This window comes from Macrobrachium nipponense, chromosome 42 (assembly GCF_015104395.2).
Source record: "Macrobrachium nipponense isolate FS-2020 chromosome 42, ASM1510439v2, whole genome shotgun sequence".
Classification (NCBI taxonomy): Eukaryota; Metazoa; Arthropoda; class Malacostraca; order Decapoda; family Palaemonidae; genus Macrobrachium; species Macrobrachium nipponense.
Genome location: NC_061103.1, coordinates 17,684,242 through 17,710,465, shown reverse-complemented (window position 1 = coordinate 17,710,465; position 26,224 = coordinate 17,684,242). Strand labels below are relative to the sequence as shown.

Genomic DNA, 26,224 nt, shown 5'->3' with positions numbered 1-26,224 from the left:
CTTTGTAAATTGGTGGTTGATTTCCACAGTTATCTTTGACGACATTTTACATTGTTGGGTGTCAATTAAGAGTCAAAAATCGACTTTTATATAAAGACAATGAAACTTCCATGACTCTCTCTCTCTCTCTCTCTTCGGAATTTTTTTATGTGTAAGGACTAGTTTTGAAGGTGAAACAGCCAGATTTCAAGGCTGAAGAATTTCACCCGGTAAGTTTGCTTAGAAACTTGTCGATATTTAACCCCCAACCCCTCAAAACTCTTATTCCCCCAGAGAAAATATTTACCGTAATATGTGAACTCTTTTTAACTTGATGAATCATATATTGGTAGTATCAGGCCGGCACGTATTTGTAATCTAGCATAACCAAATGTTCCTCCTCCAGAGCTCCTAGTCTGTTAATATTGTTAAAAAGTGTGTGTGTGTTTTTTTTTTTTTTTTTTTTTTTTTTTTTTTTTTTGCACGGTCTTCACCCCTCTTTCCAGCTTTGAGGTGACATTATATTAGATGAAAATAAAGTAAATTGTTTCAAGTATATATAAATTTCATTAATTTCCCCATTTCAGGTTTCTTAGGTGGTTCATTGCCAATTTTTTATTTTATTTTATTTTATTTATTTTTTTTTTTTTTTATATATTTTTTTTGAGGCGGTTGTAATTCTTTTTCATTAGTAGGAGATTACTCCACAGCGTGATATTCTGAAGCAGCCGGCAAACATTCACTACATCAGTAGAAGGAAATGGAGGAAGAAGGATGATTTCATGCTTTGCTGCCTTTGGTATTAGACCAACAGCCTCCTGAACAACTTCATCGATCCTTTGAGAAAATTTACCTGGACCTGGGGAGGAGGAGGAGGCTGAAATATGGGACCCAGTAGTTAATAATTTTGATAGTTTGCATCTGGGACAACTTGCTATCGGAGTTGCTGATATAAAAATGGGATCTTTCCTAGATAGTGACCCGTAAGGGTTTTCGGGGGTCGTTATTCAGGAATGACATTTCTTGCGGGTCATTATCGTCATGATATTTAGTCTTTTGTTTTTGTTTTGACGGTCTTCCCCAACGGCGTTGTACTAAACACGCCTTTGCGAAAGTGGATACATACCGGGTTAAAATCCTTTGGTGGGGGGGGGGTCACTACCTAGAAAAGCTCCGAAAAATGTGACCCAGTTATGTAATCTGTAGAGAAGTCAGTAAGAAATCTTGAGTTCTTGTTGTATGATGATCTCTCCTCTGAAGATAACTGAAATTCAGGGTCTCGAGTGTTAAGGTGATCTTACTGTATAAGATTTTTTGTGGCACCATTGATTCACAAACCTTATAATAGATAGAAAATATTAAAACGAGGGAGGAAAGATAACCGGCCAGCCCTAGATGAGTTAACATTAACTCAGTGGTCTGGTTAAAATAAAGTAAAAAAAATATATAAAAAAATTTATCATAGTGTTTAATACTTTATGTGGAACTAGTGATTCACAAGTTTTATAATAGAGAGAATATATTAAAACGAAGGAGGAAAGATAACCGGCCAAAAAAAAAAAAAAAAAAAACATTCATAGGCATTTTGTTGTATTCACAGTATAGACATCTTCCAGAGATATCTAGACTATATATACAGTCTGGGTAAAAATGATTGACGCATCCTATAGATTCTACTGTATGAACGCAATACCTCGGAATACTTACTCACTACGATGCTGTGATGTGCTTGATTGATGTTTTTAAGGGTTCTAATACTTGGTGTGACCCCCACGCTTCTTTTTAACTGCTTGAAGTCGTCCTGGAACACTCTTGGCTAAGTTTTCAAGGATGGTTTCGGGAAAGTTCTCCCAAATGTCTCTGACCTCTCTCTCTAGTTTCTCGAGACTGGAGGTGTCGCGGTCCCTTAATTGTGCTTTGATGATGCCCCACAAATTCTCAATGGGATTGAGATCGGGACTATTGGCAGGCCAGTCATTAAGAAAAGGGATTTTACAGAATTTAAGGAGATCAGTGACTGTTTTTTTGCCCTATGACAGGGGCACCGTCCTGCATGAACACCTTTGCATTACATTTGACCATTGACGGTACCAAATATTCCATTAACAGCTCAGAGTAGTTGTACTGGTTCATAGTAACATTCTTGGGAAGTGTTACCAACGCCCCTTTGCCGTGGTATGAAAAGCAACCCCAGAACATCAAAGAATCAGGGTGCTTCGTGGTCGTATTCACGTACTTCTCCCGGTAAGGGTCACTACTACGGGATCGGTAAACCTTCCCCGAAGGGCCTGAGGACACTCTGAATGTGACTTCGTCACTATAAAGGATCCCTTTAAAGTGCTGGAGGGTTAAATTCTTCAACATACGCCTAGCATATGAAAGGCGATTCCTAATGTGACGCCTCGTCAGGAGCGGTTTTTTCTTGGCAGTAAGACAACAGTAGCCTAAGCCGTCCTTTATGTACTTTCTTAGGGTTCTGGCACAGATATGACTGAAGATTTTCCTGTTTTGCTCCTTCAGCTGTTTAGAGGAAGCCCTTGGGTTCTTCTCAATAGCAATTCGAAGAAATCTGAGGTCTCTATTGGTTAGTTTCCTCTTTCGCCCTGTTGATGTTCCAACCTGGGGCTGAGCCCTCTCGCCCCCATCCTTGAACTTTTTAATCCAGCGCTGGGCAGTTCTGACTGTCACACCGACACTAGCAGCAATTTCGGAGGTTGACGCTTCTTGCTTGTATAAAGCAACTACCTGAGCAACCTGTGTTTCAGTAATGTGCTTATTACCCGGCATAATCCAGCACTACACCGCAAATACCACTGGTAACTATGCGTGGAAACAGGTTTCACAAAGCAATGTTACTTGGCAACAGAGGCCTCCCACCCACGCATCATCAAGGGTAGGGGGGACGTGTGTTTTTGAGCGGGAAACCAAAGGGTACGTGATTGCCAGACGTATGTTTATGACACTTAATTAGGCCAATACTGGAGTCGAGAACCTTGCTGCCCTTTTTGGCAAAAATAATTGACGGCGTCAATCATTTTTACCCAAACTGTACACGAAAGCACAAAGGAAATGCCCTTTTTCCTCTGGCTTGTTTTGCCATTTGGCGAACACCTTCCTCATCAGACCACGTAATTTAATGTGTTTGCTGACATAACGTTTATGCCCGCCAATGCATCTAAAGCTGCCTCGATATTAATTGAATTCTGGATTGCTTATGAGTTTAATGAATGAAGGCCAATCATCAGCTAGAAACGTGAGAGATGCAGCTCTCGTGACATCTCATCTTTTATGGTTTTTGGGAGTCATCGTTGCTTATACAAAGGGAAATGCATCATAATTTCCAACACGTAATCAAATCAATATTTATGAAAATGGTAATGTTTTTACACTTCATAAATTGGGACTATCGGGATTCGATTAAATATGAATATACTAGTATTTCACTATGAATATATGAAGTGTAAAGTTGATGGTAATGCACTGGATACTACCTGATTATGTAGATTTAATTGTCTTGTACAGATAATAGTCTGTTATACACACACACACGCACGCACACACCGAGTCAAAATATCGCCACGGTGATCTATCACTGTGGCCATATTTCAGCTCATATTTTTTCTGTCCGCCTTCATTATCATTGTCATCATTCATCACGTCTGCGGGTACAATGTGTGATAATGATATCAATAAACAGTCCAAGGTCGAGTCTCATTAATTCTGGCCGTCCTGCAGGTCGCCCCATTATGTCGCATTTATGTCGGAAGACGCTTTCAACGACTGTACCTAGCACAGAGTTAATTGTCTGCTAATGGGAGCTTTGGTGAAGAAGCGATCCTTTTCACTTGTTGGGCACAAAGGAGAGTTTGTTTGCCTCTTCTCCTCTTTCACCAAGAGAGTCTTCCTTTCTCATTTTCTGTTCTCCTTTTTTATGTTTTTTTTTTAAGGTCTTTCTTAGCCTCCACCTTCAAGATTCGGAGTTATCCCTTGTTCCAATAATCTTCCTTGTTTGCATAGGCTAACTTTGCAGTATCCTGAAATGGTTCTCTTATTATCTTTATATTTTTTTACACAATCCCGATGCGTCTGGTCAATATTAAGGAGTAAATCATGTTATTTTAAAAATTACTCTTTTTATGTCATACTGAATAAATCTTTCGTCCAATATCTTTGGATATTATTAAGAGATGTTAATTTTCATATGACATTTGTATGAGTATCATGACTATCCGCTAGTTCTTAGATGGCTAATATAATATATATAGTATATAATATTATATATTATATATATATATATATACATATATATATATATATATATATATGTATATATAATCTATATATATTATATATCTATAATCGTTCAGTGGAGAAATTATATAAGAATCTTCAGAGGGTGTCCATGATACCAGTTGTAAAATGATGAAGTTCATTATGAAACGTTTTCGCACATAAAACATCTGTGCATCATCAGTCTGCAAAGAGCAATAAGACAAATAAATAACATATAAAGCCATAAAAAACACAAACTAACTCACATGAATTAAAATAGTCTTAAAATTAACCAAAAAAAAGCAAAGTACAAAGTAAAAACAAAGTAAAAAGAGAGAAGAAACACCAAAACACTAAACCGTCCATGAGGAGAGAAATGGAATGACCTGTCGTCAAAAGCAGGTGACGACGTTAACTATGCCAGGTGTAGAGTGGCTGAAGAAGTATTACCATTCAACGAGGAACAAGTTTCTTAATATATAATGACTCGAGGGTAGTCAAGTGATCAGGATGTTTTGACATGATCTATTATTGTGAACTGTTCTTTCTGAAGCTCAATTTTGCAATTAAAAGCATGGTTCCTGATATTAGAAAATTCAGGTTGCTTTATTCTTTGTCCTGTTCGGAAACTAAAACCTAAATGACTGCAATATCGAACCCTCAGCAACCTTCGAGTTGATCCAACGTAAGAACCTGGACATCCAGGGCATGTAAATTTATATATGACGTTGGATCTCATGAAAGGGCTGAAGGCGATCTTTTGAAATTAAAAAGGAACCTATGGTACAAGGATTGTTTGATATTAATTTGACCTTGAGACACGGAATTTCTTGTTCAATGATTTGTTTTAAACTGGATAGAATTTCAGATCAGAAATATGAGGAATAGTAGCATAAATAAACCTTTTTGGAACATCAAAATTAGGAGATAAAGGCTGAAAAAACTTTGAAAGTATCTGGTTGACAATTTTCAAAACTACGTCTTGTGGAAAATAAGAATTGGAACTTAAAAAACTCAGCAAAATGAAATCTCGTCATGAAAAATTTTCCAAGAAGATGAATACTTTAGGGCCCTATTTACCAATGTGTGGATTGTGTTTAATTTAAAAGAATGTTGACAGGAACTATAAAAATTATTAGTGAGTCCTGTATAGGTCCGTTTTCTGTAGACTGACGTGGCAAATTCTGAATTATTTCTAGTGATTCTCAAATCTAAATAAGGTAAAGTACCTTCTTTTCAACCTCTACTGTCAACTTATATTCGGGTGAGCGTTATTAATAAATTCTAAAAATGAGGAACATTGCCACGGATGTTGGAATAACGCGAAGGTATCATCAACGTATCTACGATAAAAAGATGGTCTAAAATTAGAACTACAACCATTTAAAAACTTCGACTCCAAGTCTGACATAAAAAAGTTAGCAAAGATAGGGCCTAAAGGAGACCCCATGGCGACTCCATCGACCTGCGAATAGAGCCGATTGTTAAAAATGAACTAGAATCTTGCACAGCAAGATCAAGTAATTGTTTAAAAGTAGCCCGATAAAACCATAAAAATAGTATCATCGTTGGAAAAATTTTGTTTAAAATAATGCTAATGGTTTCATTGAGTGGAAACATTTGTGAAAAGAGTCCACATCAAAACTAGCCATAAAATAGTCTCCATCCTGTCTAGAAATTAATTGTTGAAATTCATATCCATTTTTAACGGAAAATTCACCGTTACAAAATTCGGATAAAAGTCCTGCCAGAATTTTGAGATGGAAAAAGATGGACTATTGTAAGCAGCCATGATTGGTCTTAGAGGTAGGTCAGGCTTGTGAATTTTCGGTAAACCATAAAGAATGCTGAAAGAGGAGCCAGTCACAAACAGCTGTTGATAGGTAGTTTCATTTATTATACTATCATTTTTTATTTTTCTCAAGAATCTATTAATTTTATCCTCTCTTTTGTATATATCTAAAAAAGTAGGTTCACCGTGGGAAACAAACTTGGAATTGTCGGAGAGAATAGTTTCCATTTTTTGTATGTAATCAGTCTTATTCATAATAACTACCCCCTTGCCCTTATCTGGTTTACACAAAATTATGTTTTCTTGTTCCTTTAACTTCAATAGTATTTTCAGATCTGACGATTTAAAAAATGGTGTCCAACTAGTTCTTAAATTCAAGTACGTTTTGTGAGCCAAATTAGATATTTTCCGTTGGAGCTTACCGATATCTTGGTTAAATTCAAATTTTATCAATCTTTGAAACATAGTTTCAAGAGGTAAGAAAAACCTGGCATAGTTAGGTCTATATGAGGGTAAGCAAAAGTCTAACCCAAAAGATAATAAGAATTCTTCTCTCTTCGATAAAACATAACTGGAAAAGTTAAAAATACATTTATTTCTAGAATGGAAATCGGGAATAACAACACCGAGATTTTTAACTTTTCCAGTTATGTTTTATCGAAGAGAGAAGAATTCTTATTATCTTTTGGGTTAGACTTTTGCTTACCCTCATATAGACCTAACTATGCCAGGTTTTTCTTACCTCTTGAAACTATGTTTCAAAGATTGATAAAATTTGAATTTAACCAAGATATCGGTAAGCTCCAACGGAAAATATCTAATTTGGCTCACAAAACGTACTTGAATTTAAGAACTAGTTGGACACCATTTTTTAAATCGTCAGATCTGAAAATACTATTGAAGTTAAAGGAACAAGAAAACATAATTTTGTGTAAACCAGATAAGGGCAAGGGGGTAGTTATTATGAATAAGACTGATTACATACAAAAAATGGAAACTATTCTCTCCGACAATTCCAAGTTTGTTTCCCACGGTGAACCTACTTTTTTAGATATATACAAAAGAGAGGATAAAATTAATAGATTCTTGAGAAAAATAAAAAATGATAGTATAATAAATGAAACTACCTATCAACAGCTGTTTGTGACTGGCTCCTCTTTCAGCATTCTTTATGGTTTACCGAAAATTCACAAGCCTGACCTACCTCTAAGACCAATCATGGCTGCTTACAATAGTCCATCTTTTTCCATCTCAAAATTTCTGGCAGGACTTTTATCCGAATTTTGTAACGGTGAATTTTCCTTAAAAAATGGATATGAATTTCAACAATTAATTTCTAGACAGGATGGAGACTATTTTATGGCTAGTTTTGATGTGGAATCTCTTTTCACAAATGTTCCACTCAATGAAACCATTAGCATTATTTTAAACAAAATTTTTTCCAACGATGATACTATTTTTTATGGTTTTAATCGGGCTACTTTTAAACAATTACTTGATCTTGCTGTGCAAGATTCTATGTTCATTTTTAACAATCGGCTCTATTCGCAGGTCGATGGAGTCGCCATGGGGTCTCCTTTAGGCCCTATCTTTGCTAACTTTTTTATGTCAGACTTGGAGTCGAAGTTTTTAAATGGTTGTAGTTCTAATTTTAGACCATCTTTTTATCGTAGATACGTTGATGATACCTTCGCGTTATTCCAACATCCGTGGCAATGTTCCTCATTTTTAGAATTTATTAATAACGCTCACCCGAATATTAAGTTTACAGTAGAGGTTGAAAAAGAAGGTACTTTACCTTATTTAGATTTGAGAATCACTAGAAATAATTCAGAATTTGCCACGTCAGTCTACAGAAAACGGACCTATACAGGACTCACTAATAATTTTTATAGTTCCTGTCAACATTCTTTTAAATTAAACACCATCCACACATTGGTAAATAGGGCCCTAAAGTATTCATCTTCTTGGAAAATTTTTCATGACGAGATTTCATTTTTGCTGATTTTTTTTAAGTCCAATTCTTTTCCACAAGACGTAGTTTTGAAAATTGTCAACCAGATACTTTCAAAGTTTTTTCAGCCTTTATCTCCTAATTTTGATGTTCCAAAAAGGTTATTTTATGCTACTATTCCTCATATTTCTGATCTGAAATTCATATCCAGTTTAAAACAAATCATTGAACAAGAAATTCCGTGTCTCAAGGTCAAATTAATATCAAACAATCCTTGTACCATAGGTTCCTTTTTTATTTCAAAGATCGCCTTCAGCCCTTCATGAATCCAACGTCATATATAAATTACATGCCCTGGATGTCCCAGGTTCTTACGTTGGATCAACTCGAAGGTTGCTGAGGTTCGATATTGCAGTCATTTAGGTTTTAGTTTCCCGAAACAGGACAAGAATAAAGCAACCTGAATTTTCTAATATCAGGAACCATGCTTTTAATTGCAAAATTGAGCTTCAGAAAGAACAGTTCACAATAATAGATCATGTCAAACATCCTGATCACTTGACTACCCTCGAGTCATTATATATTAAGAAACTTGTTCCTTCGTTGAATGGTAATACTTCTTCAGCCACTCTACACCTGGCATAGTTAACGTCGTCACCTGCTTTTGACGACAGGTCATTCCATCTTCTCTCCTCATGGACGGTTAGTGTTTTGGGTGTTCTCTCTCTTTTTACTGTTTTTACTTTGTACTTTGCTTTTTTTGGTTAATTTTAAGACTATTTTAATTCATGTGAGTTCTGTTTGTGTTTTATGGCTTTATATGTTATTTATTTGTCTTATTGCTCTTTGCAGACTGATGATGCACAGATGTTTTATGTGCGAAACGTTTCATAATAAACTTCATCATTTTACAACTGGTATCATGGACACCCTCTGAAGATTCTTATATATATATATATATATATATATATATATATATATATATATATATATATATATATATATATATATATACATATATATATATATATATATATATATATATATATATATATATATATATATATATATGTGTGTGTGTGTGAATAATTATCGCATCACCGTGATTCATATATGAAATTTTTATCACACCGCGTTATATATATAATCATTAAAACTAAAAATGTCGTTTAATATCCAATTCACGCTACTTCGGGAATATCCCCGAAGGGATATTCTTTTAAGTGATAAGGGATTGGTACTGAGTATCTCGAACACTCGACTCGCTACCTTCCAACGACTCCAGTCGACGGTCAGATCAATGGTGTCGTTGGAAGGTACTGTGTCGAGTGTTCGAGACACTTCAGTACCAATTCAATCGTCACTTAAAAGAATTCTCCTTCGGTGATAATCCACCTACGGGAAATTCCGAATTGGCGTGAGATATATATATATATATATATATATATGATATATATATATATATATATATATATATATATACCTATACATACACACACATACATACATACATACATATATACACACACATATATATATAAATATGTATTATATATATATATATTATCTATATATTGTGTGTGTGTGTACGTATGAATGTATTTTTTATTATCTGAAACCACCATGACTTTGAAGACTTAACGATTCCCTCTTATGTAAATACGCATATCAGGACAAGCCTGTGTGTGTGTGTGTGTGTGTGTGTGTGTACTAACGACACTGTAATACTATTATACTATTATATAGGAGAAAGAGCTAAGATAATTGGTCGTTTCGTATTCTTCGTTTGTATGTATGTCGGTGTACTTATATTCCAGTCTGATGTATGGTTCTTCCTACCATCCGAGCATGAGGAATGTTTGTTTATATGCTCTACGTTTGTGCTGTTGCGTATGAACACTTGGGCACGGAGACACATACATATGTATGTGAATATATTATGTATATATATACTATATATATATATAATATATATATATATATATATATATGATATATATAATATGTATATGTATAATTATATATATATATATACCATATATATACATATATATTATATATATATATATATGCATATTACTTTTTTTATATTTACCAATCCTGAGCCACAATATACTTTATTGCCAGTTTCACAGTACCTTGATAATGACTTTGCCAATTTCACAGTATCTTGGGAATGACTTACACCCATTAGGAATTATAATTGATAAGTGCATCATCCTAACCCCGATCTGAATCTGGGGCTTTGGTTTAGAGACAGTGATTAACATTTGACTTGAACCACTCTGCTATGAAGAGAGATGTTAGTTGATATATATTTATCTCTGCTGTCCTGTGAAAGTCGGGTATTTAGAATCAATTATTAGCCCACTTCCACCATCATAGCTGATTGTTAAGTTAGAAACACTTGAGCACTTATGATTTTCGGTCACTTTTTCTCGCGTGACGTTATTTATGTTCACAAATAATAAGGGCCAAATATCTTAAGATAATCAATTCACTCTACCTATCAAATAGCTTACACCCAGGTGGGGTTGTAAAATGTTATAATTGCAATTCCCTAGCCAGGATGCGTGCTCGAGACTTTCGTTTTGGCTTTTACCACTTCGCTATCATCAGCTGTCTAGGCGGAGATAGGCTGATGTCGATTCTAAGTTCCGAGCCTGGATGAATTTAAAAGAAATTATTGACACAGTCGAAGTCAACTTCTATCTTTCTTGAGAGCCAAGTGGTTGAAGTTGACTGTTTAACATTATATCTAATGACGCCAGATAACTCACGATCAATCAATCAATTAACATTGTATCGAGGCCTATATATATATATATATATATATATATATATATATATATATATATATATATATATATATATATATATGTGTGTGTGTGTGTGTGTGTGTGTGTATATATATATTAAATACTAATGTGTATTTATATGTGTGAGGTATACATCATCATACATACATATATATGTGTGGTATATATATTACCTATAATATTCATATACATAATACATATATGTGTATATAATATATAATATATATATATATATATATATATATATATATATATATATATATATATATATATATATGGCAAGAAGAAATCTGACTTTTCTCTAAGCAAGCAGGCTGAGTGTGGTGAAAATATCTGTGGCATTAATGAATCGGTTAATTTGACTCCAAATCGCTCTCCAACAGTCATTCAATTTCCTTCACCTTGTGATCGTACTGGCGTTGTTGTCTTGATGCTTGGAAACCAAGAGTTCAATAAAGAGAGTGAAAATATAAAAAAGATTATAAGTTTATCCGACTGTCAGGCATTAAGTACAGTAAGGTAATAACTGGAAAAGATACTGCAAATCGCTTTCTAGTTATTTGATATAATGGTTAATATTGAATGCCCTCTCGGTAGGACAGGCCCACTTGGTCCGCCCTCTGGAGAAACCTCCTAGAGGGGTATGTGATGTACTCCGGCCACCCCAGGCTCCCTCAAAGGAGGAGGGTACGTCGACGAAGTGTGACCCTGAGCGCGGCCCGTGTCGCCTACTGAGTGACCCCTTTGCCGAACTATGGGTAGTACCTTGTACCCCAGGGTACCACGGGAAACCCTGGGGAGGACCTCTACCGAACCGAGGACAGCGGAAGTTGATATCACTTCGATATGTGACAGGAATCATAATCTTGAAAAGTATGATCACTAATATATTATGCAATGTAAGGAAATAATCCATCTATTGTAACTTTAAGATATGTTTTTGGAAAACTACCGATTTATATGCAATAGATATATATATATATAATTAATCTTTTGTACTCTGATAAGTATGATAATGGTTACTGCATTATCTTTATATAGCGTGATATATATATATATATATATATCTATATATATATTATATATATATATTATATAATATTGTATAGTATGTATGTAAATATGATATATATATATATATATGATATATATATATATCTATATAAATATATCACGTTTATATAATATATCATACATATATATATATATATATATATATATATATATATATATATGTATGTATATATATGTATGTATATATATATATATTATGTTATATATTATATATATATATATATATATATATATATAATATATATATATATATAAAATCACTTCAAACCACGAACAACGGGGAGATTACGAAGAACTGTGCAATGTGGGAAAATATAGTGCCCTTACCAGTGAAGATTTGGACTTAATCATAGGAATGGTTTATGGAAATATGAAAAAGCGAGACACCTCACATGGCCCTAAAAGATTTATGGTTGCCATCAGTGAATTGAAAAGTGACAGAAATATACACCTGACGAAAGGTGAGAGGTCTGATTCGCTGGTGATTTTAGATATAAATGAGTATATTGAAAGAATGGATAGTCTCTTGAGTGATGAAAATACAAAGAATTAAATTTTAAAAATTCTTTTAGAATATATCGAATATATGAATAATAATTTCAAAAAGTAAAGTGGATAAAGCTGTTGAAAGGGGAACGAAAACCTAATAAAAGTGTGGTTGACCTCTTCATTGCTACCGTGTAAGTTTGGAAGTATAAAAACGCACAAAACAAATGTTGCCGATAAGTTAATCAGTAGTTCAGTTGGTTCCGCATCTTGCAACGTTATACTCACCTAGTGGTGAGTATAACGTTGACTTGATAAATAAACTAAATTATGTTCTGATTAGGTATCATTGCTCACAAAGGCTCCTATTGACGATGTGTTGGAGTTTCCATCGGATTTATGAGGAAACTGACTACTGGTTTTACCTTTTCCAAAGCTACATGAATAGAATTATATAAATTGTGTAAAAGAATGTAAATCTTTAATTCAGCATAATTTTACTCCAAGAATTTGAGTATGGCAATGGGTAACCCTTTATCTCCAGTTTTGCGTAATATGTAAATGAACTTTTTTTATCTACATATAAAATATTAACCAAAATCATTCTAGACAATGTTGTATGGTATAGGTATGTTAACGATACAGATTTTATGTGGCCGTGGAATGAAAATGCCAACGTTTTAGACAAATTAAATAAATTAGTGCCATTAATTAAATTTCCTATGGACATGGAAAAAGATGGTTGCGTACCCATTTTGGATCGTCTAATACTCGGAATTAGTAATAGGTTTGAATACATAATTTACAGACAACCCATTGCTATTTCTGCCCTTGTGCATTTTTATTCTGGTCACAGCGAGAAGGTTAAGAAATCAGTGTTCACATCTGTGTTTTTAAAAGCTTTACATATATGTAGTCCTGAATACATTGGCGAAGAAACGGCTAAGATTAAGAATACAGACAAGAAATTGGAATATCAGAATATTGACTAGACCGTCAGTTCACTGGACCCGGCCAAAAAACTGCATCAAAACGAAATAGAAACTTACAACACAAAATAATTCGTTTTCTTAAGATACTTGAAAATGTAGCATTTAAAAACAAGAGGACAATGAAACTTGAATTTTAATGAACTCTCCCGACAGAACTAAAGGAATTGTATATCAAATTCCATGTAAGTCTTGTGATAACTTTATACTGGTCAAAACTTTATACTGGTCAAACTAGGAAAATGGTAGAAAAGAGAATAGGACAGCTTAAAAGAATGACGGATATTCACAGGTGAACAGTGGAATGGTTGTACATGTTAGTGAGAACAATGACGTAATCAACAGGGCAGGTGCAAAAAAGGTCCTTTATTCATTAATGCACTTAAATCAATAATGCACTTAAAAATATCATTGAGTGTAATATTATAAAAGGAAGTTATTGTAAACATATGCACATCTGCTTAGGCATGTATGAATTAGATCCTATTATTTTAAAGGAAATATGTAAACTGTTTAAATTTTAAGGACGGTAGTGGATATGCATGAAAAATGGATAACCATGCTTATAAACACTAGCTAACATATGTATACCGAAATGATGTATGATAAATTCGTAAAGTAACTGGGTCTACGAACATGACCAGCCTCGTTTCAGGGAATCCCTTCTCACCCCCACCCCTCCGGAGGGAGGGGGCGAGTTAGGATGAAACCCCATTATAAACCAGCTTAGGGGTTCCCCACTATAACCGTGCCAAGTTTCATGCCCATCGGACCAGCCTTTTGGCCGTGATTGAATGACAGACGGACGGACATACAGACATAACGCCCATTATTGCAAGATATTACCGGACTTCATTTCATATTAGGTTCTCCTCGCCTCCTGCTGACGCCTGCCAGGTGTGGATTTTTAGAGATTTTTAGATTCCAGCTTTGTTTGTACTGTCCCTCATGCAGATCTATTGTGAATTTCTTTCACTTTGTGTCAGTCCTCCTCCGTTAATGACTTGGAAATAAAGTCGAAACCAGTCGGTACCTGCACTCAGTATGTTATTTCTTCACCTGTGGTTGTAGTAAAAAAATCCTGTGTCACTGTTATTATTATTAATATTATAATTATATTATATACGCGGAATATATATGTATATATATATATATATATATATATATATATATATATATAATATTATATATATATATATATATATATATAGAGAGAGAGAGAGAGAGAGAGGAGAGAGAGAGAGAGAGATTAATATAATTCATATAGCATATGAACATATATATACGTACATATACACTTAGATATTTAGGTGGATAATCAGATAGACTTACAGATACATGATCATTATACTACTAATCAGGATTACCTAACAAATATTTCAAATCAGACACACCTTCCCTTCTCTCTCTCTCTCTCTCTCTCTCTCTCTCTCTCTCTCTCTCTCTCTCTGTCTGTGCGCACGGTTGCAGATCTCCAGTGGGCACTCGAGTGCAGAAGCCATTAGAGACCAATAAAATTAGGGTCTGTGGGTCCTTTTATTGCTCTGCAGCCGGGTTTAACTGCCGTTTTATCACGGCGGAGCTGCATCCCGAATGGCCCCGCGTGGATGCTATGCCTCACCTCCAATTTTATGCTTTTTCATTTGGGGTTGTAATGGGCCGTCGCTGCACCTACCCGCCAATTTATTGCGTTTGCTGAAACACACATAAAAATCGGCCGTGTTTTGGTTGGTCGTCTGTTTTTTTTTTTTTTTTTTTTTTTTTTTTTTTTTTTTTTTTTTTTTTGAAGGAGTGTTAGTGTGTTAGCGTAAAGGATTGCGTTTGGATATTGTGTGAAATGTAGTATCAATCCATTCCCTTTTTTTTTTTTTTGAAACGAAAGGTATTTACAATCGTGTTTTTTAAAGTAATTTAGTTCTGTGTTTTTTAGTTTTTTAGTATTTTAATTCTGTCATAAAAAGGATGCTTCGAGTTTTCAGTTTATATATTGTGTAATTTGACGTGGTGCGGTAATTACTTTTATGGAGGTTAAAAAGACTTTTTTTTTTTTTTTTTTTTTTTTTTTTTTTTTTTTTCTTGGAAACGTGACGATTGAAAATTAATCCGTTGTGCAAGAATGGCTTCATTTGTTCAGTCATCCATTTTTTTGTTTTAAAGCTTTTTTTTGGCTTCAATATTAATTATGCAATATAAATTAAAAACGTGTCCAAAGAGCTCAATAATATTTCTCCATAACCGTGATTTCAAGTGTCTCTGTTTCGTCATGAATTTCGTAATTGTTTGAAAATTATCAATGGATCTAATATTACATTATTACAATTGTACACTGTCTCGTATTTTGACCTTACATTCTCTAGAAATGTATGCTTGTTTGCATGATTACCAGATTTTATTCTATGACTTATTTGGAGAACAGAACTTTGAGTTGAGTTGAGTTTTTCCCCACAGATTCTCGAATGGAATAAAAGTTACTATTATTATTATTATTATTATTATTATTATTATTATTATTTATTTTTTTTTTTTTTTTTTGCTCTATCACAGTCCTCCAATTCGACTGGGTGGTATTTATAGTGTGGGGTTCCGGGTTGCATCCTGCCTCCTTAGGAGTCCATCACTTTTCTTACTATGTGTGCCGTTTCTAGGATCACACTCTTCTGCATGAGGCCCGGAGCTACTTCAGCGTCTAGTTTTTTCCAGATTCCTTTTCAGGGATTTTCTTGGGATTCGTGGCCTAGTGCTCCTCTGATTATGGGTACGATTTCCACTGGCATATCCCCTATCCTCCTTATTTCTATTTTCAGATCTTGATACTTATCCATTTTTCCCTCTCTTTCTCTTCAACTCTGGTGTCCCATGGTATTGCGACATCAATGAGTGATACTTTCTTCTTGACTTTGTCAATCAACGTCACGTCTGGTCTGTTTGCCACGTATCACCCTATCCGTTTCTGATACCATGTCCCAGAGGATCTTTGCCTGATCGTTTTCTATCACTCCTTCAGGTTGGTGCTCGTACCACTTATTACTGCAAGGTAGCTGATGTTTCTTGCACAGGCTCCAGTGGAGGGCTTTTGCCACTGAAATCATGCCTCTTTTTGTACTGGTTCTGTGCAAGTGCCGGCATTCACTTGCTATGTGGTTTATGGTTTCATTTTTCGTATTGCACTTCCTACATATGGGAGAGATGTTATTTCCGTCTATCGTACTTTGAACATATCTGGTTCTTAGGGCCTGATCTTGTGCCGCTGTTATCATTCCTTCAGTTTCCTTCTTTAGCTCTCCCCTCTGTAGCCATTGCCAATTGTCATTGCTGGCTAGTTCTTTAGTCTGTCTCATGTATTGTCCGTGCATTGGTTTGTTGTGCCAGTCCTCTGTTTCTTTCTGTCTTTTCTCCTGTCTCCTGTATATTTCTGGGTCTTCGTCTGCTTTTATTAGTCCTTCTTCCCATGCACTCTTTAGCCACTCGTCTTCACTGGTTTTCAGATATTGCCCCAGTGCTCTGTTTTCGATGTTGACGCAGTCCTCTATACTTAGTAGTCCTCTCCCTCCTTCCTTTCGTGTTATGTATAGTCTGTCCGTATTTGCTCTTGGGTGTAGTGCTTTGTGTATTGTCATATGTTTCCTGGTTTTTCTGATCTATGCTGCGGAGTTCTGCCTTCGTCCATTCCCACTATTCCTGCGCTGTATCTGATTACTGGCACTGCCCATGTGTTTATGGCTTTTATCATATTTCCGGCATTGAGTTTTGACCTGAGTATCGCCTTGAGTCTCTGCATATATTCTTTCCTGATCGTGTCCTTCATCTCTTGGTGTTTTATATCTCCTCCTTCCATTATTCCCAGGTATTTGTATCCTGTCTCATCTATGTGTTTGATGTTGCCCCCTCCCATCTGGTAGCTTTATCCCTTCAGTTCTCGTTACTTTGTCTTTTGTATGTTGACTAAGGCGCATTTTTCTATTCCAAACTCCATCCTGATGTCCCCAGATACAATCCTTACAGTCTGGATTAGGGTATTTATTTCCTTGATGCTCTTACCATACAGCTTGATGTCGTCCATGAACATCAGATGGTTGATTCTGTTACCTCTTTTCTTGAGTTGGTACCCGGCATCCATCTTCTGTAGTACTTTTGTCATGGGAATCATGGCTACTACGAAGAGTAGTGGGGACAGTGAGTCGCCCTGGAAGATCCCTCTCCTGATATTAACCTCTGCTAGTCTTATTCCAGAGCTTGTAAGTATTGTATTCCAGTTGCGCATTGTATTTTTGAGGAAGCTGATGGTGTTTTCCTCTGCCCCATATATTTTCAGGCATTCTATTAGCCATGTGTGTGGTATCATGTCGAAGGCTTTCTTATAGTCTGTTCTTCATTACCATTTTGTCTATCAGGAGCTGGTCTTTTGTGCCCCTACACTTCCTTCTGCAGCCTTTCTGTTGGTGGGGGATGGTGTTTGTCTCCTCTAGGTATTTGTATACCTTTCACTGATGATACCTGTTAGTAACTTCCACATTATGGTAGGCAGGTGATAGGCCTGTAGTTACTGGCTATATTTCCCTTACTCTTGTCTTTTTGTACTAAGGATGTTTCTTCCTGTGGTCATCCATTTGGTGCTTGGTGATTTGAGATACAATGCTGGAGTTGTTCTGCTATTCGTGGGTGTAGGGCCTTGAAGTTTTGAGCCAGTATCCATGGACTTCATCGGGACCTGGGGCTTTCCAGTTTGGCAATTTTCTTTAGTTTGGTGTCTGACTGTGTCTGTCGTGATGTCTGGTGAATCTTTGTTTTATTCTCCCTGTTTCTTCTTCCTTGACTTCCTGGAGCCATGTTGCATGTTTGTTGTGTGATACCGGATTGCTCCATATGTTTTCCCAGAGTCTCTTACTTGGTTCGGCTTCAGGAATTATTATTATTATTATAATTATTATTATTATTATTATTATTATTATTATTATTATTGCTACAAACTATTTTATTTTATAGTCCTCTACAAGTTTAAAAAGAAAAAGAGATCACTGATTAGGAAGTCTTTTGACGTATAAGACCAAATAATGATAGATTAGTCAATTTTTCCAGTATCTTCTAATATTAAGTGTGTTATTTCTGTTGGACGAAATCTCCCTAACTTTTGTCATTATCACCATCATTGTAGCTATTACATTCCACTGAGACTGTAGTTAGATGAACTAACCATTCATCTGCCCATTTTATCTGTAAAAATTCAAAGTTCTCAACATCAGTACGTCTTAAGCGCTGCACTCTACGTACAAGGTACCATATTCTTTCTGGCTCCTGTACCGCACTGATCTATAATGTGAGGCTATCGATTCTAAAATCTCCTCCGTAGGGGGTTCGTATCATCTGCGCACCTCATGCGGTGCACTGTAGGCATGGCTTATGTTCCTTTACAGCATCCATTCGGCCCCTAGCTGCAACCCCTTTCATTCCTTTTACTGTACCTCTGTTCTTGTTGTATCTCTTCCATCTTTCTGTACACCCTCTTCTAACAATTGTTTCATAGTGCAACTGCTTTGAGGTTTTCCTCCTGTAACGCCTTTCGAACCTTTTTACTGCCATTTTTTTTCCGTTTCAGCGCTGAATGACCTCATAGGTCCCAGCGCTTGGCCTTTGGCCACAATTCTACATTCTACTCGATTCTAAAATCTGTTTTGCGTTTTGAAAATGAATTGCTTATGTATTGCTGTTCAAGGGAGATGCCACCTATTGTTGGTCTACGCCTGGAGGTGGCCATAAAAGCGTGCTCCGAAACCTTGGACTGTACCATCATAGCCTTTGTACCATGAACCTCAAAGACTTGGGTGCGAGTTCCCTTGCTTAAGGGCACAATCAGACACATTTTCTATTGTTTGGCCTTTTTCTCACTTTTTCGTTAAGTGGTGTCAAGCAGGGTTATACTAGAGTGTAAGTTTTCTTTGTTTTTCTGAAGCTGTGTAATTTCTTATCATACAATTACAAATCATTCATAATTCGTCAAATCCTTCACTGTGTGTATATTTAAATTTTTCATTTTCCCTGGCAACATACAACTTAAAAATTGGCACATTAAGCTTGATATAAAAGAAGGAAAGGAATTCTATTCAAATACTCGAGTCATTAAAGTGAAATTCTTGCATCCTGCAGTGTTATACCGCTAGATATGTTCTTATTTCCCTTAGCAACATTTGTCACTGAAGAACTTACCTTTATTAACTGCAGCAGTGTTGCGCGCCCATAGGGTATCACTATTTACTAGAAAGCTGGGATTCGTAATTTCTGTCAGTCGGGAAGCGAATGACACAGCCATGGAATTTATTGTTGGAAGTTTGATGAATATCAAAATGACATATACTTCGGGGCCTTCGGTAGCTGTTAGTATTTACATCTTCAAAAGAATGTGGATGGAGCAATCCCCAAGGCCCACGCCTCTTTGTTAGCTCAGGAACTCTTAAACTTTAGTTTGTCTCGTGTCAACAGAGGAGCCTACTCATATGTCTCTGGTATTGTACATGACTGAGATTCACAGTATATTTCAGCTTCCTGGGACATCTTTGACATTTGTCATAGTAATAGAATCGTAGTATACACTGAAAGGCATAACAAAAGTAGACGGTAACCTATTTACGTTAAACGTAAACCAGACAAGAAATAATGGATGGAAGCTAGAGCTGAAGAGATACAACACATCTCATTGCGGGAACTTCTTCACATACAAGATACGTGACACATGGAATAAACTGCCACCGGAAGTTGTAAACAGCAACAGTGTGGAAGAGTTTAAAATAAAGCTAGACAAAATCATTAGGACACTGTGAACGAACAGTAAAACCTGCTCCTACAGATATGTGAGTACATGATGTCTCCTCGGATTGACTAATAAGTCTTTAAGACATCTTAATCCTTGTAACTCCTCAACCAACTGGTCCGATAGTAGTATAGTGGTTAGTGTCGTGGTGTGCCATTCAAATGTTGCTGGTTCGCGTCTCCCCAGGGTGATGAAAATTCACTTTCCCTGTATCATGATCAGTTACTGCAGCAGTGTTTTGTCTGCAGTGGAAGGTTGAAACCATCATTCTTTGGAAGCTTGGTATTCAACTCAGTGGCCCCTGTATTCTTGTTCCATGTGAATAGGTTTAATCTACTGAAATAATAATAATAATAATAATAATAATAATAATAATAATAGTAATGCCACATTCTTGTTCCATGTGAATAGGTTTCATCTATTGAAATAACAACAACAACAACAACAATAATAATAATAATAATAATAATAATAATAATAATAATAATAATAATATTCTTGTTCCATGTGAATAGTTTTCATCTATTGAAATAATAATAATATTAATACCACAACGCAGCTGGGAAAACTGTGTAGTTGAAGTCTGGTGCTTACTGAGTCGTATTGTATCACAGATTTTACTTCATTCCAGCCTGTGGAATACTTATAATTCTTGGCGAAAGGCATGATGCTATACTATACAGCAAGTTCAATAAACAGAAATAAACGCACTCATTTGAGCTGTCTAAATGTTGCTGAAAGCCACCTTATGGCAAACGGAGTAAGTAGATTTATCTAGTGGTAAAATACTCTTCAGTTTTTTATTAACGTAAATACTACTACTACTATTCTTCTTCTTCTTCTTCTTCTTCTTCTTCTTCTTATTATTTATTATTATTATTATTCATATTATTATTATTATTATTATTATTATTATTATTATTTATTTTATTTTTTTTTTGCTTTTTGTAAAAGAATTATTGATATGGCTTTGTGTGTCCGTCCGCATTTTTCTGTCCACGCTGAGATCTTAAAAGCTACTGAGGCTAGAGGTTTCCTCCACATTTAGATATTTTCTCTTGGTTCTTTTTATTTTCTGGAACTCTTCATCTTACTCTCCAACCACTCCAGTTCCCTCTCTTCAATGTCTTGAGCGCTAACTGGCCGAAAGAGCCCTTGTGCTTGGCCTGGCAGCCTAAATTTCATAGAACCAAAATCAACCCCTTTTTACTGGAGGATTTTGGAATGGTCTCTCTAGCAGTGGTGTTGATATTGGTGCCCATTATGTGTTCTGGAGTGGCCGTGATGCAGCGTTAGACATTCGTACACCGTATTCATAGTTTTTCGTCTATTAGTGTTTTTTTTATTAGTGTAATGACCTGTTAGTTGATTGGGAATATTTGTATGTTTTCAGCAGTATAATAATGTTACTTTGTTTGTAGTTTTATACCTGTCGTATGGGGTAATGAGCGGAACAGAATCGGTAAACTATGGCGATGACTTTACTTTTGTCAAATCTGCAGTGGTAAGTAAATTAGGATTTGCAAAGTTCTGAATATTGGAGAGACGGGACCAGGTGATGGTGGTCAGAATTGGTTAAGAATAAAGACCTCATTTTTACCAGAATAAAGAGTGAATGTCTTCAATTTATTTTTTTCTTCTTTTTTCTCTTTGTGGAGTGGTGCTCATTAATATTTTAAGACAACAAGGCGGAGGTAAAATATTATTGCCTCGGGCTAGCGCGTAAAATTTTTGTCGCAAATTAACGTTCTTTAGTTATAACTATGGATGAAAACTAATCTCTTCCTAAGATATATTTTGAATAATTTTACATTGAAAGTATTCTCATAAAATATTAGCAGATTACCCCGCTTTAGAAACCGACGCCAAATTCCACGTTTATTGGAAATTCAAACATCGGATCCAAAAGACAAAATGATTAGGTGTTCATTTGGTTTTTCATTGTCGACTATTCACTTTTTAACTTCAGTTCTAAACAATGACGTTAAGTAATATGAAGTGTTGAGTTGTTAATTCAAGTTAAAAAAAATTGAGTGTATCCCTTGAGGTTTCAGCTATAGCATGATGTTTGTGTTAAAGGTTAATTTCTCAGGTGGTAACTCAGGGCTGAAGCCCCCAGGTAATCCTCCAGGTAGCCTGATTACGATAAATCCAGGCACGCCGATAGGTGGCAGAAGCATCCACGTCAAGCCGAAAGAATCGACCGTAAATGTTGATAACTGCACGGGCGTTTACCCGGATTCCGTAACGGACTAGGAAAGGGTTATAATAGCTTAGGTGTTAAAAGGCAAGCTCCGTAATACCATCCTATGAACCTGGATTGATAGCCTCTCGTCTTTACGTTACCTGCCATTTACTCGCGAACTCTCAATTCCTATCATCGCGAAGCGACACAGGGGTGTAATTGTGTGGCTCCGAAGGGGCAAAGGTTTTATTGATTAATCAACTATATTACTATACCACGGGTGAGGGACCTGCCCCGTTGGGGCTGCCACGTGGGTGGTCTCGCACGCCATCTGATAGTCATCTGCAACACCCGTCTCTGTCGCAACACTTCTCGGCAGATCCTGGAACACGTTGTGTGCTCTTTCTTACTTCTTGTAGTATTTACATTCTAATAATAATAATAATAATCCGCTAACAACGGCCATGCTCACGAATGCTGGTGATATGTGATAACGCCATTACGATTATTTTTGTTTATCATTAATAATAATAATAATAATAATAATAATAATAATAATAATGACAATAATAATAATCCGATAACAACGGCCATGCTCACCAATGCTGGTGATCATATGAGGTAACGCCATTATAATTATTGTTGTTCATTAAAGTTTCATGTATTTCTTTCAAGCCAGAGTTCGTTGGGACAGGTAACCTGTCATAGTCTTTTTAAAGTATTAAAAAGCTTCTGTTGAACTCCATTGCACTTGAAATGAGTTATCGAAGTTTATTAGAAACTGGAATTTTGAATAAAAATAATTTTAGATTGACTATAAACGACAGAAGCCTCAAATCTCAGTTTTATTACTATTTTTATGTTGGGTCGGGAGTAATATTGTTGGAGAGGTTAAATACGTTCTAATGAAATTCAGAAAAAATGAATGCTTATGTAAGTATCAGTTTTACTTAATCATGGTAATGTTTTATATGTTTATAAGTTCCCGGTAAGGTTTTTATTTATATATTTATTTTTTATGTAGATGTTATTATTATGCAGTAGGCAACACTGAAAAAAACAAGCTTTTTCTGACCGAAGTGTGGTGATTTCAAGAAGATTATCTAGTAATGACTTTTTTATTATTATAACTGGATCCTTAGTAGTAATAATAGTAGCAGTTATCACATTAAGCGAAAAGAGTGCCACCTCCAGACGTACCTGTATCATCGCGTCGAGCCTTCATAGCTCAGTGGCTAGAGCGCTGGTCTAGTAAACCAGAGGCCGGGAGTTCGATCCTCCCTGAAGGCAAAAGATTTTGGAAGGGAATTTATTCTATTGTTGGTGAATTATTATATATATATATATATATATATATATATATATATATATATATCACACACAACGTGATTCATGTAAATTATTCGAGCTACAAATGTCCTTTGATATCCAATTCGCTCTTCCTCGGATTTAATATATTTTCATGTATGTATACCGAAGGGGAATTTTTTAGTTGATCAGGACTTCAGTGATGTTATTGATTCGGCTAACGTCACTGGCGAAATTGTTATCAATAAAAAAATTCCCCTTCGGTTTACATATATTAGATATTAAAGGACATTTGTAGCTCGAATTTTATATATATATTATATATATAATATATATATATATATATATATTGTTTATAGGTATACTGATGCTATAAAACTGCTCTCGTAAGTAAGATACAGAAAATGTAAACAGTCAAGAAACATAGACAATTAAATGCTTGTGAAGGCAAGCAGATTAATGAAAGAAAAATGTGGTCAAAGTGACAGAACCGCCGATTGAAAAGAGGCAGAATGAAAGGTTTATGATTTACAGAAGGCAGAGGATCCCTCATTTTGAGAGTAGATCAAAATAGGAAGGCTACTCTGCCTGTTGGATTGAGTGGACTGACAGTTGCAGTGGGTACGACAGAGCACAGTAGAATGGAACCACAATGCTCCCGAGAGCACTACCCAAAGTAATTTATGTAGAAACTAGTAAAAAGGGCGCCGAAGTTTCTTCGGCACAATCGAGTTTTCTCTACAGCGTAAACACTGTATGAAACTTTCAGCCGCAGTCCATAAAACTAAAACTTTATCTTGATGTTGTTGGGCCCTATAGCAGTGCCAGATACACAATCATGGATAACTTTAACTTTAAATGAAATACAGACTACTGAGGGGAGGAGTATGCCATTTCGTATGTTTGATGATTGGAGGGTGAATGATCAACACCAATTTGCAGCCCCTCTGGCCTTGGTAGTTTTGAAGATCTGAGGGGCGGACGGACAGGCAAAAAGCTATCTCAATAGTTTTCTTTTACAGAAAACTCAAAGGGGAGGGGGACGATTTCGTGGCAAGTAACCATTTCAATTACTTTAATCAAACAAGGTGTGGGCTGAGCATCGTTACATCAATTAGTTGATGCTTTTCAGGTAAGAATATTACACTTAAATGAAGACAGCTTTGAATGGTAAAGCATCCAAATTCTTAAACAGTAACAGGAAATGGGAGAGAGAAGCGAAGAGACATTGAGTAAATTGGCCTTGAAAGTAATGAAATAAAACGATATAAATCTGGCTCATCTACAGATATACTATCCAGATCCTCATTAACAGCATCACGCTTGATTGTAACTCAGAGCGAGGTATACTGATTGTAGGGCAAACTGTCGATGGTCAGAATGTCGACACACTAGAAGAAAATTGGACGAAATGTCTAAAGGAGTAGATTAATACAAAATGAGAAAACTTTGGATGATGATTTCAAAATAGGTTTTGGAGTAAAAGATAAAATTGCTATACTGTATATTGAATACACAAGTATATGGTTTACCTAAAAAGAAAAAATGACATTTGATGATTTGATGAATACTTATATTTTCGAAAATAATATGCTTTTTTTTTTTCTTGAAAGTACCCCATTCCACTTTGAGGTTCATAACCATCAACAATATTTTGAAAATGCCAGTTTACCAGAGCATATTTCTTGGTTTGTCTAGTAATATATTTTCCGTGGAACACTTGCTCCAAAAGCATTTCAGCTTTTGAATGATCTAATCGGAGTAACGAATGAACTTACTAGATTCTGTAGGATGTGCAATCGCCAGCCTTTTCTTAGGAGCATTATGCCAGCCTTTGAAGACATTATTTGCTCTCGGAAAATCATTTGTTGTTCTCTCTTATTACTAACCGTAATTCAACTTCAAATTTCTGTCTTTTCCTTCCTTAAGGAACAACTCCCACCCGCGTCGTCTGGAAGTACTGTACAAATTCGCCCAATTTATTGTCCGTTTCTTCGTCAGGGGATTCCACTAAATCGTTGAAAGAATCACATGCAACGCCAGGCATCCGTAGGGCGGGTAGTGCCGTCTGTGCACCTCGCGCGGTGCACTGTAGGCACTACTTAAGGTTCATTGCAACGTCCTTTCGGCCCGTAGCTCCAGCCCCTTTCATTCCTTTTACAGTGTCTCCATTCAAATTATCTTTCTTCCATCTTTCTATCCACCCTCTCCTGACAGTTGTTCCATTGTGCAACAGCGAAGTTTTTCTTCTGTTACACTTTTGAAACCTTTTTACTTTGTTGCCCTTTGAGCACTGAGTGACCTCATAGGTCCAAGCGTGAGGTCTTTGGCCCAATTTCTATATTCCACTCTACTCCACATCGACAGGCGGAATGAACGACGAGATGAACAGCAGGAAGAATATCATCGAATGTCCTTTTGTTTTCGCTTTGCCGAGTTAATTAAATAAAGTTGTTGAGGCCGTGGTTTTTCTAATTAAATGAGGTATTGAGGCCGTGGTTTTTCTAATTAAATGAGGTATTGAGGCCGTGGTTTTTCTAATTAAATGAGGTATTGAGGCCGTG

The 26,224-nt window shown here is 35.8% G+C and overlaps 1 protein-coding gene and 1 non-coding gene across 2 annotated transcripts; one reads left to right on the top strand and one right to left on the bottom strand.

Moving 5' to 3' along the window:
• Positions 1-1,989: 1,989 nt before the first annotated feature.
• Positions 1,990-2,766, bottom strand: LOC135213282 (uncharacterized). The gene has a single exon (XM_064247263.1). It carries the CDS (start codon positions 2,764-2,766, stop codon positions 1,990-1,992), a length of 777 nt encoding a protein of 258 aa, XP_064103333.1.
• Positions 2,767-23,569: 20,803 nt separating this feature from the next.
• Trnat-agu (transfer RNA threonine (anticodon AGU)) lies at positions 23,570-23,642 on the top strand. The gene has a single exon. It is a non-coding gene; the product is annotated as a tRNA-Thr (tRNA).
• Positions 23,643-26,224: the final 2,582 nt, after the last annotated feature.

Coding starts and splice junctions, on each gene's coding strand:
- LOC135213282 (XM_064247263.1), bottom strand. CDS start 2,766: ATGCCGGGTAATAAGCACATTACTGAAACACAGGTTGCTCAGGTAGTT.